The following is a 21132-nucleotide window of genomic DNA, read 5'->3' as shown; positions in this document are numbered from 1 at the left end:
GTACATCCTACTATTTTCTATAAATCATCATCATCATTCTGGCTTTACAACCATGTGTGACTCCTAGCCTTCTCCCCAGATAGCACAAGTACGTTTTATGGACATCCAATGGACGTACATCTGTGTACATTGGAACGTCCAATGGACATCCGATGGACGTCCAACGAACGTCCAGAGTTCACAAAATTGGACGTCCATAGAACGTCCGCTACAAACGTACAGTGTACGTTGTTGAAGCTTTCAGTGTACAACTTATGTACATTCAATGTACATCTGATGTACATTCAATGTACGTCTTATGGACATTTTTGTAGGGCACTTTTCAGAAAGCAATCTAGTGTCCATAATTTTTTGAATACATACATAGCAAAAAGCCTTTAGGTATAGGAAATAGTTCCTATAATACTAAACTTATACTGTAAAGTATTACACAAAATACCTTTTTTATTTCTCTTTATTATAACTTATATTATGTATACTTTATTATAGGAACTTCATTAATGCACGACTGCACTTGCACGATAAACAGCAAACACAAAGATATCATAGGATGTATTATATTGTATGTAATAACTTAATAAAGACAAAATTCAGCTAATGGCGCCCTATGAAGCATGCACATTAAAAGAGGTTTATTTCTGTTCTGTTCTGAGTGTTCTGTTTCCTTCCAAACATTATTTCTTAGAACTTAGAGTCAGTACGGTTGTATATTGCAAGCGGGTTTGCCATTCTGTGAATTATCATAAATAAATCCTCCTTCAGTATTCCACAACAATTAACAGCGATAATCCCCTAAAAGTACCTGCCTAATACTACCTTTTACGACCGATAGCGTGAAGAGCGACAACGTTGTCAATAAGATTCTCATTTAGTTTGGCGGGAAATTTAACACTTACAAAATGCACATTTAAGATTTAAATTGGTAGTGTCTAATTATTGTAAGTTCTATAATTACCGATGCGCGATGTAGCTCCGTTATTCTGAAAAAGTTTACCATCGTTTTATCATCATCTAATATTATATAGGTTTACTTAAAATAATTTTAGTGGTTCAGTGTTTTAATTCGATGATGAAAAAATATGTGACTACATTTATTAGAAGCTTCTTGTATTCTACTAATAATATTGCTTTGATTAAAACAAGAAGCTATATATAATTACTGATAATAGTCGCGTTTTGTGTAAAATCTCCATGGACCACAAATGGATGTCCAATGTACGTTGAAATCAAACGTCCAATGGACGTCGCGTAATGTACGTACATAGTGCGTCCAGTTTTGGTCCATGGACGTTTGGACTTTATATGGACGTCCATCGGACGTTGTGTGCTATAGGGGTCATGAATTTCTCTCCAGTCGTCTTCCTCTATCAAGCACTTATTCACATATTTCTCATATTACATCGAAGTTATCAAAGAACGAAGGTTTTTCTAGCTGTGTCATTTTGTTCCATCCGCATTACATGCCCTAGCCACCTCAGACGTCCTATCTTTTTTATTTTACGATATATGATATAGTCTATAAAGTTCGAAGTTGTATAGTCTTCTCTATTCTTCATTTTCATAGATTCTCCTTGGGACTTTTTCTTAAACATTCTAGAGTTCAAGTCTCTGAACCATAAGCTAGAACTGGACGTATTACTACTTGTACCTACGGTGGCATAGTATAGTGGAAAATATTATATATGCTGAATTTAGAAGCGCAATTCCTCTGTGGTTAGAGCATTCAAAGATATCTTCTTTTTTGTGTATAATGCATAGTATATTGTGTAACAAGTGCAGAAAGGTACTAATTTCTCACGAGTTTGAAAAGTTGCGGTACGAGCGCAAGCGAGTGCCGCAATTCAAACGAGTGAGAAATTGCCTTTCTGTACGTGTTACACACTATACTTTTTCTACAACCACATATTTTGCTAAAACTAAAAATCACAATTTCCAATCGAAGATTTATTATAACAATAAATTATAAATTTTAAACTGTGTTTAATTAATGCACTACCTTAATTTGTTTGAATTTAAACTATTTTAAATAATTATTACAAAATAATGTCATATTTGACGTTATATTTATGAAGTCACGGATTTACACCAAACCTACTTCATTCGACGTATTATTGGTTAATTGATAATTATAAAATATTTATTAAGAATAAAATTGTAAAATAAAACAGTTGTAACATCCATAATTTAATTTCTATTCGATAATTAAGTATAATGATTCTCATACAGGTTATATTTGGCTACACTTAAACCACAGATGTAAACAGAATATATAACGTTACTCAGAATGAGGTAGTCTACTGTGCAGAATAGTTATTTTCCTAACTAGTGCGGAAAGTGATACTGTCCCGCACGAGACTGCCGTTGACCCGAACGACGCGAGAGCGGAGTTCGGGCAAACAGTCGAGTGCGGGGAAGACACTTTCCGCATGAGTTAGGAACAATATTTTTTTTACGGCCGTACGTTTGGAAAAATCCACAAAAATAGAGCCATATCAATTTTTATTTAGGAGCGAAAATACACAAATTAATTATTTGACAAGGTTGTCAAAACCCAACTTTCAATATAATAGGTTACCACGACGACGACATTGGTTTCCATGACGACGATTCAAAACCATTGTAATTGTCTACTGATTTGACTTTTAAATATTATGTCAAAATATCGATGATTTTATTTCATCGAATTATTGCGTTAATTTCATTAACACATGAACACACAAGATACATTTTAAATAAATTTGTAAATAATATCTAAATATTAGTTTATTGCATATATTATAGTATATTATAATACCATATTAAAAGGTATTCTACTTTCCCGTATTTACTTTCACGCACGCCGTGCGGGAAAGTGCAACTTTCGGAAACGAAATGCGTGCGGGAAAGTGGCTGTTTGAGCACGGCCGTAGAAAAAAGAACTTTCCGGCAGAGAAACGTCACTTTCCTGCACACTAATGTCATATATTTTATACTGTGAGAAAATATCAACTTTGTTAACATAAAACTGTGCAGAAAGGTGCATTTTGAATAGTGGTTGTAGAAAAAAATATGTAGGTGTACATATTTATGTTATTTACTATATTTTGACCACCCTTGTAAACTGCTTTACTTACAGAATTAGAAAAAAATGTAAACCACAAAAGTTACACGATTTTTTATGTAGTTTTCGAAAATGATAGGAGAAAAGCAAAGAAGGCGCAAACAAAATGGCCGCAGCTGTTAACTTTCTTAATTTAAATGGAACCCCCTGTATATGGTTATACATTTGAATAGAACGTTTTGTAACGGACATTTCCATATTGAGTTTGTTGGGCCTATCTGGAAGAATAAACGAGATACTAGATAGTTTGAATAAATCTAAATGAATAATTATATCATAAATATCTATTAGTATCTCGCTTAAATATCTATCATAAATATCTAAATAAACTGAAATAAATATCTAGTATCTCGCTTATTTTTACAGATATGCCCATCAAATTAAATATGGAAATGTTCGTTACAGAACGTTTTATTCAAATATGTAACCATATACAGGGTGTTCCATTTAAATTAACAAAGTTTGCAGCCATTTTGTTTGCACCTTCTTTGTTTTTCTACTAGGTATATTCTTCTTCTTCCTTCTTGTATGTAGGCTTTAAAGCCGGTTTCTTCTTCAATATTAGCCTCCTAATTTGTTTAAGTTATCGCACCATCTTTTTCTTGGTCTGCCAATGCTTCTTCGTCCATTTGGTGACTTACCTCGTGCTATTCGTACTATTCTATCCTCTGCCATTCTACTAATGTGTTCGTTCCACTCCTGTTTCCGTTTTGTCACCCATCCATTTATGTCTTCTACATTGCATGATCTTCTTATGTTTACGCTTCTCTCCCTATCCAACAGACTTTTCCCTAATATTCGTCAGAGTATTTTCATCTCTGTTGTTTATAGTAGTCGTCTCGTTTTAGATGTCAGGTCTTGTCTCCGCCGTGTATGTCAATATAGCCCTAATTGCTGCTTTATAGATTCTTGCTAGTATGTCTTGTCTTAGGGTAAGAACAGAACAAGTGGGTCGCGGTGGAGGTGGAGGTCGCGGTCGGTATCCATGTAAAACAAGCACATTGTAGTGAATGGAAGAGAACAGAGCAGGTAAATCGCGGTGGAGGTTTAACGCGATGCCATCCAGGAGGTTTACATCGATGCTTTTGAAAATAAAATGAGTTTGTTTTACATGGATATCTACTGAGCGGCCTACAAGGATGCTTCCCTGTCCGTTCGAAGCCAAGTTGTCATTACCGGCGCTATCTGAGTTGTTACTTTTTACATAATCCCTTTTTTGTATTCAGTTTATTTTTGAATTTCTAAAGTAATTAAATACAGTAGATTTTTAAAATATGGATCTGATTATTTACAGCTGACATTTCATCACTATCATCACTTGACTGATACAACATCGCAAGAGCACATTCAAACTTCATTAAACTACTTTAATTGATAGTGGTTCTAGCTCGACTGACAGCGCAGGTGATCTCCTTGCTATGTGCTGTCGACATCGACCGCGACTTAACTAGTAGCATCCACCGCGACCTACACCTCCACCTCGACCCACTTGTTCTGTTCTTACCCTTAGGTGTTTGTTCTTCCAGATTGTGTCATTAAGAGATCCTGCCGCTTTACTTGCTTTTAAGCTTTGTTACCGTACTTCCTCTTTAACATCTCCGTAACTGGTTATATCTATTCCCAGATACCTAAACCTTGCTTCCTGCTTTATTATTTTCCCATCAATTTCGATTTTACATCGTAGTGGGTATTTAGATGTTGTCATACATTTGGTTTTTTCTGCTGATATTATCATATTGTATTTCTTGTCTGTATTATTGAAGATGTGTGTTAATCCTTGGATATCGTCTTCTGTCTCAGCGATTAATGCGGCGTCGTCTGCATAACATAATATTTGGATTTCTTTGTTCCCCATTCTGTAACCATGACCTTTACGTACTGTTTCTATTATTTCGTCCATTATTATATTAAAGAGCAGAGGGCTTAACGAGTCACCTTGTCTGACTCCGCTTTGTACTGGTATAAACTGCGTTAGTTTTCCATTTATCTTTGCCTGTATTCGATTATGAAAGTAGATGTTTTTGATGGTTTGAATAATAATGATTGGTATGTTTCTTCTATACAGTAAATGTAAGACGTCTTCGACTTGGATGCGATCGAAAGCCTTTGTCAGGTCTATAAAACATAGATATGCTGGTTTATTGTACTCAATGGCCTTTTCTGTGATTTGTCTCAGTACAAATACGGCGTCTACGCAGGATCTTTCGGATCTGAATCCTTGTTATTCATCTGATAAAGTTGTTAGTTTATTAATTTTGTTGGTTAGGACTTTTGTGGTTAGCTTAAGTACGGTGTTCAGTAGGTTTATACCTCTATAATTGTTGGGGTCTTCTTTGTCTACTAGGTATCATTTTCGAAAACTACATAAAAAATCGTGTAACTTTTGTATTTTACATTTTTTTCTACTTCTGTAAATAAAGCAGTTTACAGGGGGGTCAATAGTGAATAACCCTGTACTTCCCATACTTGCATTATCAAATTGTCAACTCTGCGTAAAAATTATACAGTTTATAGTGTTGCTGGACCAGTGTTCGTGTAACAATGCACAGTATATAGATAACCATTTGCATAGCAATTTTTTTCGTTGCAGCTGTAACTGTAACATAAACATAACTGTTACAGCTATGGCTGTAACACAAATAGCACAAGAGACCAATGGAGGAAGGAGTCAAGTGACCTTAAATAAGTTTTGAAATATCATCTATGATAATATTGAATAGAGCATATTGTTCATGATGTGCATCATATTCTTAGCTAATGTTGATATCTCCTTTTCTCAATTTTCTCATTCGCTTGACCCAGAGGCGTAGCTACCGCCGTATCAATTATACGGAGCCCCCGGCATGCAGGGCCCCCTCCATAACGAAACCAAAAATTCAATTTAAAAAAAACTAACAAAATATTCTACAATTTCACTAGGAGGTCGTTTTTAAACAGTGTGTATTGTTTCGGTATCCACATTTTCGTATAATGTATTCTTTATCTATATGTATTTATATAAATCATGTTGATCTTTTTACCGCCGCTCGCTGTTATACCATAAGTACAGAGTTTATCTGTTTAAACTAATTTTCATTGTCCATCCACCGTTCGGTGTGTGAGGCACAGCATAATTCCAAATTGCAATTTTTGTAATCGTTTTATATTTGAATATTTGAAACAATGTGTACCTACCTATTGTTTGGATATCGGGATTCTCGTGCAATATATTCTTTATTTATAAATTATGTACTTATATCTATTTATCTTTAAGTTAATGTCAAATTATGATCCTATTTTAAAAGAACTTATTTTAAAGCCGAAAGGTGGGTTAAATTATCTAAGCTTCACAATTCAAAATGAAATTATTAGTTTACTTGGTACTGCAATTAGGGAAACAATTGCTTCAGAGATTAGAAAAGCGCCATGTATGGCGATTATTTTGGATACAACTCAAGACTTGTCAAACACTGACCAACTTTCTGTAGTTTTTCGATACTTGTCAATAGTAGAAAACAATGAGTGTGTACCCAAAAGAAAATCAAAATCTGTGAATTTTTTTTGGGGTTTATTGCTGATTGCACTGAAGGGGAGCCTTAAAACTCTTATTCTGAATACTGTGGCGGAATATGGAATTGATTTATATAAATTTAGAGGGCAGGATTACAATGGAGGAAACGTTATGTCGGATGCATCTGCGTATGGAGGATTACAATCACTTATAAAAAATCATGCCCCAAACGGAGACTACAGTCATTGTGTGGCACATGCATTAAATTTGATTTTAAATGATGCTATGAAACGCATTTCTGAAGTCAATTTAATTTGATAATTTGGAAAAACTATATATCTACTTTTTTTGCTAATAGTATAAAACGCTGGTCAATGTTATGTAACGATATATCGGAAAAATATAATTACTGTCAAGAAAGTAGATCCTACTAGAGATGGTCTTCAAGATACAATCCTTTATTGGCTATAAAAAAATTATTATTTACTGATATAATGAAAACTTTTCATGAAATAAATTTAATTTCTGCTAAAAAAGACTAACGTGATGAATATAAAAATAGAATTATTACTGTCTTGGAAAATTATTATTTTATAGTGCTTGTCGTCTTTTTTCATCATTGTTTGAAATAATAAACCTTGTTTCTAAAGCTCCGCAGAAAGAAAACAATAATTTACAAAAATCTGGTAATCTTTTAAATAAGATGAAAGATAAAAGAAATCAAATTCATTTCATGATTTGATAATGAGTCTAAAAACCTAGCAAAAAAGTGGGGGGTAACAACTATTTTTAAAAATGAAAGACGAAAAGTAACGAAGGGATTTTTTAATGAGTTATCAGAAGATGAGAGGATTTCGGACCCGAAATTGTACTTCAGGGTCAATATATATTATTGCTATATGGATATATTGCTTTATCAAGCCAAACAAAGGTTTCAAAGTCTCTGTGAATTGAGTACCTAATACATTTGAAAGAAGAAGTCGAAAGACTCACTACTAAATACGATAAAGACATTTCATTTGATCTTTATGAACATTTACTTGCTTTAGAAATCAGCTTACAAACTGAAATTCAGAAAATTCAATCTGTTAAAGAACTTACAGAATTACTAATGATTAAACCTTGCAACCAGGTTACCGGAGGTAATAGCAGCATATTTTCTGTTTTTAAACCTTCCGGTAACTACTGCCGTAGCTGAAAGGAGTTTTTCAAATTTAAAATTGATTAAAACTACCTCAGGACTTTTATGTAACGAACGATTATCAGACTTGTAGTTGCTGTCTATAGAAACCGATAATCTAGAGAAATTTAAATCTTCTTCAGCTATGGATGCTTTAATAAATATGTTTGCCGAGAAAGGCAAGAAAACCAAAAGCGAGAAAAGTTAATTTTTTAATAATTATTTGGGCTTGCTAAATATAAAACATATTATTGGCTTGCAGAACCATTTGTATTTGTAATTATATTTGTATACTTTATAATTATATTTAATACATATTTTGTTTAATATATCATTTTTGCTTCTTTTGTTGAACATTTTGTTTAGCATTATCCCATATCAGTCGTGGAAAAGGGCCCCGCGACAAACTTTGATATGGGGCCCCTGTGAGGCTAGCTACGCCACTGGCTTGACCTCTTTGGCTTGCTTTATGTTTTGATGTCAAATTTTCTTATTATAAAGGACATTGATGACATCTCTAGATTATATATCGTCAAATGCTTCTATTACGTCAATAAAACATGTTATTGCTGGAATTTGGAAACAATAAAACACAGGTAATAGTAATAATAATTTATATATTTGTTCGATATAAACATTCCGTAAAACCCAACACATATAAACAATAAACTGTTAACTAATGCAAAAAATATTTTGTACAACTATGGGAGTAGAGCAGTATTTGAGGTAAAAATAATAAATAAACATATTCAAGGGGTAAAACAACGGTTAAAATTGAATAAAGAGTGCGATTATCTGTACACAACTGTGAAACTTGTACTAACTACACTGGTATATGAGGCTTGTTAGGACTAGTATATTTATTTGTTTTTACGGATACACACCATCAGTTCTGAAACAAAAAAATCAAAATTATTTTTCCTATAAAAATTCAAATAAATGGAAAATGTTTGAAAAATATGTGCAAATTTATTTTAAACAAATTTTTCACACATAAAAGTTTTTGTATATAATCTGCACGATTTACAAACTTACGATACGAGGGATATGACAAGGATGTATTTTATCCCTCGGCTATTCAACATTTATTCTGAATGTGTCTTTAGGATGTGTCTTGGAAGAGTGCGACAACAGAAATATTAAATAAAAGGTGAGTGATTGAATGACAATAGACATTCAGATAACATCAAAGTTTATTTAGATCATCTGGACCATTTACTAACATATGGCTTTTCATCGATCGTCATTTGTTTCGAGCTTCGGTCATATGTTGTATAATCTGTGTATAATCCACAGAGAACGACAGTTCTCACCAGTGGCGCACAACACCCCTACAAGCGACACTATATATACACGAAATTTTCGATTTTCTAAACCTGACTGAATTGAAAATTGGGCCAAATCCCATCTTAAAGTTTAGGAAAAGACTCGTCCATCCATATGTTACCTCTCCATTTTGGTCCAAGGGTGTGGATTTTACGGCCCTTCCCATTTAAAGCCTGTTTTTCGTTCTCGTCCCCAAAACTCCCAAAAATTTCAAAAATTTAAGCCCGACCTTTGCGGCTTCTGATAGCACAGATTATTACCTTTCCAACGCATGTTTAATTTTGAAAATCGGTTATACCATTCAAAAGTTATCGAGCTCAGAAATATGACTCAATTTTTATTTAAAAAATGGAAAATGTTTGTGGATATGTATGTATGTATGTATGTATGTATGTATGTATGTGTGTGGAAAAGTTACACCGATCTGAATTTTTTTTTCTGTGTTTCAAGAAGGTGTGAGGGCCGATTCAGAACCGGTCTAATTTTTGACTTCTGACTACCCGTAAGCCAGCTAGAGGACTAGGTAGATACAAAATAGCATATTTTTTGGGCGTATATATCTTAGGTTCAAGGAAAGACAGGAAAACCGCAAATACACCAAATCAATAGGGTTGAGTTAAGCTTTCAAGTGGCGCCTAAGCGATCAAGCTGAGACATACACACTGCTCGCCATAGCCAAAAAACTGAAAAATTAAACTTTGAAAATTTTGGTTTTTCGACAATTACTCAAAATTTCAACCTACGAATTGCACCAATAACTGAGCGTTTGTAGAAGAACTCAGGACGCGTCTAACGGTGTATACCTCATATCTGGGAAAATTCGAATTTTTAAGTTATAGGCTTCATAAGTATAATCAAATCTATTTCTTACGGGAAAAACGGTTTTTCAAGCTCAATAATTCCTGTAATACGTTCAGTTATCATACTCGATCTTGGATGCTGGTCAGATACTACTTGTCAATACGTTTCAAATTCATGTTTAGTGATCAACATCAGGTAAACCGTTCAGAAGTTATAGAGCTCCAAAAGTATAATTAGTCCAGGAACTGAAATTTTTCACTTCGCAATTTTTACAGAATGGATAGATTTGCTTGAAAATTTGACAATAAATAGTGGATAGTCCAAGGATCAAAATCTATATGATGCCGAAAGACGCTTTTACCATGGGGTTGTTGCCACCTCATCTCGAGGGTGGAAATTTTTTATTATATTTTGACCGCAAATGCTGGTAAAAATATTAATTATAAGCAAAAAATGTTCATTATACATTTTTTTGATAAAATTAATAGTTTTCGATTTATTGGTTATCGAAGCTGTTAGTTTTATATCGAAAAAGTTACCAGAGAACGGCAGTTCTCGCCAGTGGCGCAGAAATACGCCCCCCTACACGCGACACTATTATATACACGAAATTTTCAATTTTCTAAATCTGACTGAATTGAAAATTGTGCCAACTCCCATCTTCAAGTTCAGAAAAAGACTCACCCATTCATATGACAACCATCCATTTTGGTCCAAGGGTGTCGATTTTACGGCCCTTCCTATTTAGGTCTGTTTTTCGTTCTGGCCCCCAAAACTCCCAAAAACTTAAAAATTTAAGTCCGACCTTTGCGGCTTCTAACAGTACTGATCATTACCTTTCCAACGCATGTCTAATTTTGAAAATCGGTTATACCATTCAAAAGTTATAGAGCTTAGAAATGTGACTTAATTTTTATTTAAAAAAGGGAAAATGTTTGTGGATATATATGTATGTGTGTTTGAAAGTTAAACCGATTTGATATTTTTCCTCTGTGTTTGAAGAGGGGGTCAGGGCCGATTTAGAACCGGTGTAGTTTGTGACTTTTGACCACCCATAAGCCAGCTATAGGACTTGGTAGGTACAAAACGGCATATGTTTTGGGGGTATATATATTCGGATCAAGAAGAGCCAGGAGAACCGCAAATACATCAAATTAATAGTGTTGACTTAAGCTTTCAAATGGTGTATAAGCCGTCAGAATCAGACATACACACGGCTCAGTATAGCCGAAAAACTGAAAAACTAAACTTTGAAAATTTTGGTTTTTCGACAATTACTCAACATTTCAACCTACAAATTGCGCCAATAACTTAGCGTTTATAGAAGTACACCAGACGAATTTAACGGTGTATACCTCATATCCCGGAAAATTTGAATTTTTTAGGTTATAGGCTTCATAAGTATGATAAAATCTATTTCCTGTGGGAAAAAACGGTTTCTCAAGCTCAATAATTCCTGTAGTAGCTTCAATTTTCATACTTGACCTTAGATCCATCAGATACTACTGGTCAATACGTTTCAAACTCATGTTTACTGATCAAAATCGGTTAAGCCGTTTAGAAGTTTTTAAGCTACAAAAGTATAATCCAATTTACGATTATTCCCGAAATGGTTTATGTAGTTGTAGTGGTTACGACGCTAAATTTGATCTGGCAACGGGCAATCCGACTTCATTTACCGGCCATCTCAATTTTTTTTCAATCTATTTCGAATAAAAAAAAATCTAGTGTACATTCGATGGACACTAGATCATTTGGGAGATAATGCAACAAAGGTGACCATTTATAAAGCTTGACGTGTAATAGAGGAACATTGCATTCAACTTCATACATTTAATTTATAAATAACTTTGAAAAACTCCTGATACAAGAATAAAAAAACCGCTAAACGCCGTAAAAATGAGTGGCGCATAAAATATTCCAGCTACAAAAGATCTGATATGAATATTACGTGGCGCGAAAATGGATTTTCATTTGATGCAAAACAAAATTCTAGTTTTATTTTAAAAGATTTTTCCATCATATTTGCTAAATTTGAAGTAAACGCGCCACAAAAGAGTTTTAAAATGCAAACTGTATCAAAGTTACTCTTTTGTGGCGCGTTTACTTCAAATTTAGCAAATATTATGGAAAAATCTTTTAAAATAAAACTAGAATTTTGTTTTGCATCAAATGAAAATCCATTTTCGCGCCACGTAATATTCATATCAGATCTTTTGTAGCTGGAATATTTTATGCGCCACTCATTTTTACGGCGTTTAGCGGTTTTTTATTCTTGTATTAATATACACGGATTATACGACATATGACAGAAGCTCAAAACAAATGTCTGTGAATGAAAAGCTCTTAGTGAATTTCATCACTGATGTCAGCAGTAAATACCGGCTAGACCTTATAGTCGGAGAGATAGAAGCAGATTTTGTGCGTGATAAGTAATATGGAAAAACTATTTGAAGATATGTTGCATTAGTTGTGTACATGACTTTCCCCAACGGCCGGAAACCAGAGTGGGGGTCGAGGGTAGTTATAAGGGGTCAAAATCGCAGTTTTTATTATTTTTTTTGTGACGCTCATGATCGAGATAGTGCACCAAAATTTGGGAATAAGTAGGTAATGACGTAAATAAGTAAAATCTCTAGTGGTGAAACGCTGCGTGCCGACAAAGGGGTGGGGGTAGGAGTAAATATAAAAAATATAAGGGGTTTTTTTGCGACATTCGTGATTGAGATATTGCACCAAAATTTGGGAATAAGTAGACCATGACATAGCTAAGTAAAATCCCCAGAGCCGGAAACCAGAGTGGGCGACGAGGGTAGTTATAAGGGGTCAAAGTCGCGGTTTTGATTATTTTTTTTTGTGACGCTCCTGATCCAGATAGTGAACCAAAATTTGGTAATAAGTAGGTCATGACCTAAATAAGTAAAATCTCCAGAGGCGGAACGCTGCGTGGCGGAACGTTGCACACCCCTTGGTCGTGCCTCCGACCAAGGGGTGGAGACAGGGGTGAATATAAAAATTATAAGTGATTTTTTATGACGTTCGTGATCGAGAGAGTGAACCAAAATTTGGGAGTAAGTAGATCATGACGTAACTAAGCAGAATCTCCAGGCGCGAAAACCAGAGTTGGGGATGAGGGTAGTTTTAAGGGGTCAATGTCGCAGTTTGTATTATTTTTTTTGTGACGCAGCACAACATTTGTCCCCCCCCCCCCATTTGGCCCAGTACTATTAGTACTAGGCCGGTTCGATATTTTCTGTTCAAATACACTTTATTATTCAGTACATATAGTCTCCCTGGACATCAATACCCTTGTTCCAACGAGATTCCGATTTATAAATTCCATCCCTGAAGTGAGAATCTGGGATGGCTGCAAAATATGCTTCCACAGCTGTTATGACCTATAATACAATACAATACAAAGTTTCCACGCATGAATTTTTTTATTGATTGAAACCTATGAAAGTCGCTAAGGGCCAAATCTGATGAATAAGGTGGATGCTCCAACAATTCGAATTTTAATTTATGCATTTTAGCCATTAATAAAATACTCATATGACACAGCGCGTTGTCCTGATAAAAAGGATTTTTTTCTTATGCAAACCGAGTCTTTTTTAACGACTTTTTTCCTTCAGCTGATGTAAAAGGTTATAGTAATATCCAGAATTTATTGTTTTACCGGTTTGAAAGTGATCCAAAAACAAAATTCCTCTCGCATCACAAAAAACTGATGCTAACACCTTATTGGTCGATTTCTGGACACGAACTCGTTTAGGAGTCAAAGAACCAGGTTCATACCAATTTTTTGCCGCTTGTTTTGATTTAGGATCATGGTGATAGACCTCCCAAACAGCACAAGTACATCCCTGGGACGTACCCGGGATGGACCACTAGGACATTCGTACGTTCTGAGGACGTACGTTTCAGGTCCTGGGACATCCTCGGGACGTACCGAGGACGTCCGATGTTACAAAATCATCCGTGCCCAGGCCGTCCGACCAAACTCCCCTGGGGACGTCCGACTAAAACCTCCTTGGGACGGTCGCTCAAAACCTCCTTGGAACCTCCGACCAAACCTTTTTAGGGCATTATGTAAAATGTTTTCAGAAATTTTAAACATGGCGTTTAATTACTATTAACCAATGTTGAAAAAGTCTAAAATTAATTTTATATAAATTTACTCATAATTTTTAAAGATGAAATCTGCATTTTAAATGAAAAACACATTACCTATATATCAAACAAATTTTTATTAAAATTTAACAAACAATAAGACGTCTTTTTATTTTCTTCTTTGCTTGTTTCTCCAAATTTTGATAATTCTTTTACCTACAATCGTAGATAAAAGAATATACCAAGTTCCTACCTCATATAAAAACACTCATGCCATGGTTAAAATCGGGTTCTTGCTGAAGCTAGAGTATCTAGCTGTACAAATTCTTCCTCTGTTTGCATTAGAAAGTTAATCTTTTGTGCAATAGATAGAACCTAACATTTCCTTCTATAACGGTTAATCTACCCCCTATCCTATGATTGGCCAGGCAGGGTTCTACGCTTGACATAATATGACACCGCTGGGGTGTGACTCCCGACGGGAGGTTGTGAATCGACTGCCGTGGCTGAAAAAAACCACAAATGCTAATATGTTTGTGTTTCTACCATCTGGCCAGAAAGGCGATAAATTATTTAGATCTGGCGTTTAAAAGTTGAAACATTTCTGCAGTTTTAAGAAACGTCTTCGAATGCATCTCCAAAGTGAGTTATTGACACAAGGTCTGATAAGGTACATAATTAATTTATGGGGAATTCAGTTTGTTAAACTGAACACACCAAAAACATATGGTTAGGGATACATTTCGATTCGTAAAACCGTGCCCTTCTTAGCATCTGGTTTGTATATTAAATGTGAATTTTATATGTCCCATATTATTTCGTTTTGAGAAAAGTTATTAAAAATTAAAATTAGCAAAAATAGTAATTAAAGCGTGTCGCCACATACCCAAGTCCCATCCATAGTAATAAATCGACGAAGAAAATCTACTTTATTATTTCGAAAACGCTCTAAATGTTGCTGAGAAAGTCGCATTCGAATGTGTTTTTGTTCCGTTGTTAGCTAATGCGGCACCCATTGTGAACACAGCTTTCTGAAACCCAATACTTCAGTCAAAATATTGCTTGCACTACATAACGAGATACCTAGGGCTTCTACTAAATTTCTTCAGTTATTCGACGATTTTCCAATAAAATATCCTGTATTTTTTTACGATTTCTGATGTTTGCTGTTTTTTGACATCCTTCACGTTAAATCGTCTTCAATGCTTGTACGACCACTTTTAAATTCAACAACCCATATTTCTACTGTACTAATTGAAGGCGAAGAGTCTTTATGCACTTTCAACATTCGTTCAAGAATTTCCTTTTCTTTTAAACCTTCCAAAATAAAAATTCAATCACTGCACCATACTTAATTTTTTCCATTGTAATGTATCGTGATTGTAATAAATACTGTGATACATCGATACTAATAATGACCTAAACAAAGACTGAATTGACGGATTAAAATGAAACTTCACACACGTTCATATGAAGAGTGTACCAACATAACAAAATAAAAGGCTAGTAGCAACGCCCTCTCTTATCGAACCGCAAAACTTATTGAATAGCCTAGCATATGGCTATTTTCGCTTACACTTACCTGCAAAGAAGAAATCTGGGGGTTCCGTTCGAGCTTTAAAATATGTTGCTGAGCATGCGCCAATTGCCTTGTCGCAGTACCCAACTGTTCTTCTAGAGCAGCCGCTTCTAGAGACTTGACAGATAATTGTTCTGATAAATCGAACATACTATCTCGTTGTTGCCGTACGAAATCTTGTTTGAATTTCGCAACTTCTCTTTGGACTTCAGCTACGTGAGCTTTCCTCATGGCATCTAAGGCTGCCAACGTTGCTTGAGTTTCTTCAGCTAGAGCTTGTTCCTTTTCCTGTAAACAAAGAAAATATGTTAATATTATAGTACAATAAAGTATAAGTTTCAAAATTGTAGGCACTAAGTTCTCACAAATTATAGCGACCTTTATTATGTGCTGTGTATTTCTGTTCTATGCGTTCTATTTACGAATAATGTAATACGAAGATGACATGTCCCTATTTGTTAAATATGACAATAATTAACCACCAACACTGGAAGTGACGACAAACGAACAAATAAACATTAAGAAGGGAGATATACTATTGTGTATCATTTTGTCAATCAAAGATAGAATAAAAATTTTATTTTTTTTAATATAACGCGGGCACATAAATTTGATACACCCTGTATACTGATTTGTAACTATTTATTATAAGTTAGTTTTTAAGCAGTGGGTTTATCCTTAATGAGTTTTTCCTTGAAGAATTAAAGACATTAGTAAATAAAATGATGTGAATAGACAGTTTATTTCAGGATTATAATTTTAAAACGGTTGCTTTGTTACCAGAGAGGCCAAAAGCCACAGGTAATTATTATATTTAGAAAAATAAGGTAGAAAAAGTTGGAAATTTAAGTCTCTTTGTTTAAGCCCCAAGTAAATTTGTAGAATTCCCGAAAAGTAATTATCATGAGTAGAAGTATTTGTTTGGAAGGATGCATGGGTTTTTCGAATGAAAATTTGGAATGGGGATGAGAGAAGGTTGAATGTTCAGATCGTTTGGAAAAGGAGATTATTATGTGACCGGCATCGGAGAAGAGCAGTCAAAGTTTTCGTGAACGGTTCAGAAGCAAGTACCAGTGGTTGTTATATAGTGAAGAGTGTAGCTGAAAAGTGGAACGAGAGACAGATCAAATTGAGAAGAAATGCCTCTTTGATTCTGTAAAGCCCAAGGGAGAGAATATTATTGTGAGAAAGAGGAGAGAATTTTGGAGTTTTTTTTTAACGAGTGCTGGTCAAAAGAGGCCTGGCTCGTGTTTTGGAGAATTAGTTGCTAGTATGCTGCTGGATTGATGCTGAGAACGGAGAGGGCTTTGATGGGTAGCCTAACATAATCAACAAGAGCTATTTGGGTCAAGAAGAGACATCATTGTGTGTGAATCAAAAGGTCAGTCAATAATTTATGTGATAAATTTTCTTTATGTTCAGAAGTTATTTTTTTTTGAGTAAAAGCATATGAGCTAAGATTCCAATATTTCAAAAATTTAATAGGAAGTATAAGTAGTTTTACGAATACCTAAATTTGTTTGTTTAGTTTGTTTTATCAATGTTATCAAGAACAAACCGATAAATATTTGTTAAATTAAAATTAATTTATTTGGTAAGAGTTTCATTGGAACAGTTATGTCCACAGGATTTAATTGATAAATTTTCAGAGTATTGCTTTTGATAATAAAAGATATTTGTATGTGCTTATTTATGGTATTTCTATTTATTTCCTTTTCCTATTTTATCCCGATAAGGATCAACTAAGAGATACTGAAACCACGAGAAAGGATAAGTATAACCTAAGATAATTTAGTTATTTTTTTTTTGTGTGATAAAAAGGCACCCTGAGATTTTTCTTAAATTTTATGTACGATTTGCGACAATTGACTAATTAATTAAATAAATACTAATTATTATAAAAGTAAGAGAAAGCAGATCATAACAATACATACAGTGTGTTCCAACGTAAATTTGACCCCCGTCCCTATAAACTCAAAAACCAAGAGTTTCTTCACTATTTAAAAAGACACGTCAATGTATATTGAAAGGGGGACGAACTTCCATGCAAAATTCATGCCCTCAAATGTAACCCCCTACTGCCCTGCATCAACCCCCAGTTTTTTTAATAGCAAGTGTAGTCGAGTGGCACATCATTTGAAAGGTAATTTTTTTCTCAACACGACCCTCTATTTTTTTTTTAATTTGCGGAATAACTTTAAAGATAATTTTGGGTTTAACTAATTTATAATAAATTTTTTAAGTCCAAAATTATCTTCAAACTTATTAAGTAAATTAAAAAATAGAGTATCGTGTAGAGAAAAAAATTACCTTTCAAATGATGAGCCACTCGACCACACTTGCTATTTAAAAAAAAAGTGGGGTTGATGCGGTGCAGTAGGGGGTTACATTTGAGGGCATGAACTGTGCATGAAAATTTGTCCCCCTCCCAATTGATGCGTTTTTTTAAATTTTGAAGAAGCTCTTGGTTTCTGAATTTTTGGGGGGTCAAATTTTCGTTGGAACAGACTACAGGAAGCATTAAGGAAATTAACAAATAGAAAACCACCAGGAGAGGACAGCATACCGAACGAACCCATAAAGTACGGAGGACCACATCTGATCAAACAACTATTAAAACTCATCCAAAAAATACTAGAACAAAACAGAATGCCACAAGAATGGAGATCAAGCATCCTATTACATACCTCTCTTAAAAAAGAGGGACAGATCAGACCCAGAGAACTAAAGATTAAACACGACACTAAAATGAACAACCAACTACAAATACAGAAAACAAATAAACTGAATAAAATTATACTACTACTTGTAGCAGAAGAACAGCAATGTTTTAAATTGGGAAGATCATGAGCCGATAATATATTTATAATGAGGCAAATCCAAGAGAGATTAATATAGGGTGGCCGGAAAGTCCCTTTACACTAATTAATTATTTTTTTTATACAACAGAGGGAAAAAATAATAACACAATTTTGTTTGTAAGTTATTTATTAATTATTTATTTATCTAAAACATGGGTGTGAATACCTGCATTGTCGCAACACAACTTGGTACGACGCCATGTTCGTATACTTAACCATCTCATCATGTCCGGAGTTACTGACAAAAAACCTATAATTCCAGCCCATGCCATAACATGAGGCGGGTTTTTTTACTGCCTCAAAGAAATGGAGGTTGTCATTTACCTAGAAATAAACAGTTTGATCTCGAGAAATCGCAAACTTATCGGTGAACAGAACATTTTGTTTGTCATATGCTCTCGGAAAGTGTTGAAGCAGTAATTGACACGCTTCAATTGTAGACTCACTTATGGCCGCCGTCATGTTTCAATTGCATCTATTGTTGTTTGTCTGCGTGACCAGACAGGTGTCCTTGAAGATGAGCATGCGCCGAAACGCAAATAAATATTGGCTAGGTGTTGAAACATTATTATTATTGTTGTTCTGAAGCTATTTCCTTGTGGCATTTTTATGATTAATTATTTATATGGGAAATAAGCCACAATTAAAATGAAAAAAATAATTTTATTAACGTTTCGACGCCCAAATCGGGTGCCGTTGTCAAAATACAAAATATTACTAAAATAAACTAAAGTGTTGTTGCTAAGCAAAAAAATTCTTCTAATAATTTATTTAATCTCACTCATTTATATTGGCAATTCAGACATATATTATACATTTTAAAGTAGAAGACTTTAAAATGATATTGCCAATATTTATGAGTTGCGTTCCTGGGACGACTTACTGAAAGATAGTTCATTCGATTACATGAAATTAACCCCAACTCAAGAATATCCGTCATAAAAAATTATAGCATGTGATATGTCTTTAAAAAGACAACCAAATGCAACGACAGTAAAATTCTCGCGTTAGAGACTTCATAGTAAATCACAAGGGAAAACCAGGAAAAACCTGTGATACTATCCCGACATCGTAAGTATTTGGTCTTACATTAATTTACTCTCAAAAAATAATACCAAATTCTGACTTGTAACATGTTTAAATTATAAATAATATTAATAATACTAGATATATAAGTAATACTAAAATATAAAATATGTACTAGCTCGATATTATTGACTTACTAATCTTGGTATTTTCTTTCTATTGACTTCCTCTTTCAGTATGGGTAACCACATCCTACTGCATTCTACCGAGGAATTTGCGACACAATTGGTTTCATTTAGCATAATTAGAGCCGCTTCTTTGATTTTTCTCTTTTTACTATCTGATTCTTTCAGGACTATACTTGAATCTCTCCACTGAACTCTATGTTCATTATCCCATGCGTGTTGACATATTTGAGATCTCTCAAATTCTCTATTTTTAATATAAGATTGATGTTCATTTATTCTAACGTCTAATGGTCTTGATGTCTCACCTAAATAAAATTGTTCGCATTCACAAGGTATTTTATAAATGCAATTCTTTGTTCTTTCTTGATCATTGTTAGGTTTAGTTTTAGATAGAATAGATCTCAATGTGTTTGTTGTTTTGAATGTTGTTGAAATGTTGAATTTATTTCCTATTGTTTTAAGTTTCTCGGATAGTCCTTTTATATATGGTATTGATATTTTCCTCGTATTATTTCTGGTGAATGTTGTAGGATCCCGTTCTAAGTTGTTCTGTTCCATTCGATCCAATCTTGACAATTCCTTATTTATAAACGATAAAGGATAATCATTTTTTAATAAAACAGATGTTAACAATTGTTTTTCTGCTAAAAAGGAATTTTCGTTAGAACAAGTAATTTTGGCTCTATCATATAAGGATTTAATGATTCCCTTTTTAACGTTGATGTTGTGATTTGACTTGTAATTGAGATATCTGTTGGTGTGTGTTGGTTTTCTATATACTTGAGTCTCATATCCAATATCCTTCTTTGAGATCAAAACATCGAGGAAAGGTAGGCTGTTATTGTATTCCTTTTCCATTGTAAATTTTATTGTCTCTTCTTGATCGTTTATAATATTCAGGAACGTATCCAACAATTCTGATCTATGAGGCCATATTGAAAACACATCATCTACATATCTCCACCATACTGTGGGTTTTAAATTTTGTTTAGAAATAATATTAGTTTCGAAATTTTCGAAAGAGGAAGTCAATAGAAAGAAAATACCAAGATTAGTAAGTCAATAATATCGAGCTAGTACATATTTTATATTTTAGTATTACTTATATATCTAGTATTATTAATATTATTTATAATTTAAACATGTTACAAGTCAGAATTTGGTATTATTTTTTGAGAGTAAATTAATGTAAGACCAAATACTTACGATGTCGGGATAGTATCACAGGTTTTTCCTGGTTTTCCCTTGTGATTTACTATGAAGTCTCTAACGCGAGAATTTTACTGTCGTTGCATTTGGTTGTCTTTTTAAAGACATATCACATGCTATAATTTTTTATGACGGATATTCTTGAGTTGGGGTTAATTTCATGTAATCGAATGAACTATCTTTCAGTAAGTCGTCCCAGGAACGCAACTCATAAATATTGGCAATATCATTTTAAAGTCTTCTACTTTAAAATGTATAATAT

General features: G+C 34.0%; 1 protein-coding gene across 1 annotated transcript in view; it reads right to left on the bottom strand.

Moving 5' to 3' along the window:
• Window positions 1–8370: 8370 nt before the first annotated feature.
• Window positions 8371–21132, bottom strand: part of LOC114332680 (protein outspread) — an 889498-nt gene continuing 876736 nt past the window's right edge. Inside the window, exons 13-14 of the mRNA XM_050657294.1 lie at window positions 15590–15874; window positions 8371–8662 (exon numbers count right to left, since the gene is read on the bottom strand). Of these exons, the coding sequence (XP_050513251.1) occupies window positions 8657–8662; window positions 15590–15874 (291 nt within the window). The 3' untranslated portion in view covers window positions 8371–8656. The remainder of the gene's footprint in view (window positions 8663–15589; window positions 15875–21132) is intronic.

This window comes from Diabrotica virgifera, chromosome 1 (genome assembly GCF_917563875.1).
Source record: "Diabrotica virgifera virgifera chromosome 1, PGI_DIABVI_V3a".
Taxonomy (NCBI): domain Eukaryota; kingdom Metazoa; phylum Arthropoda; class Insecta; order Coleoptera; family Chrysomelidae; genus Diabrotica; species Diabrotica virgifera.
Note: the sequence above shows the minus strand (reverse complement) of the source record. Positions and strands in the feature narration are given on the sequence as shown.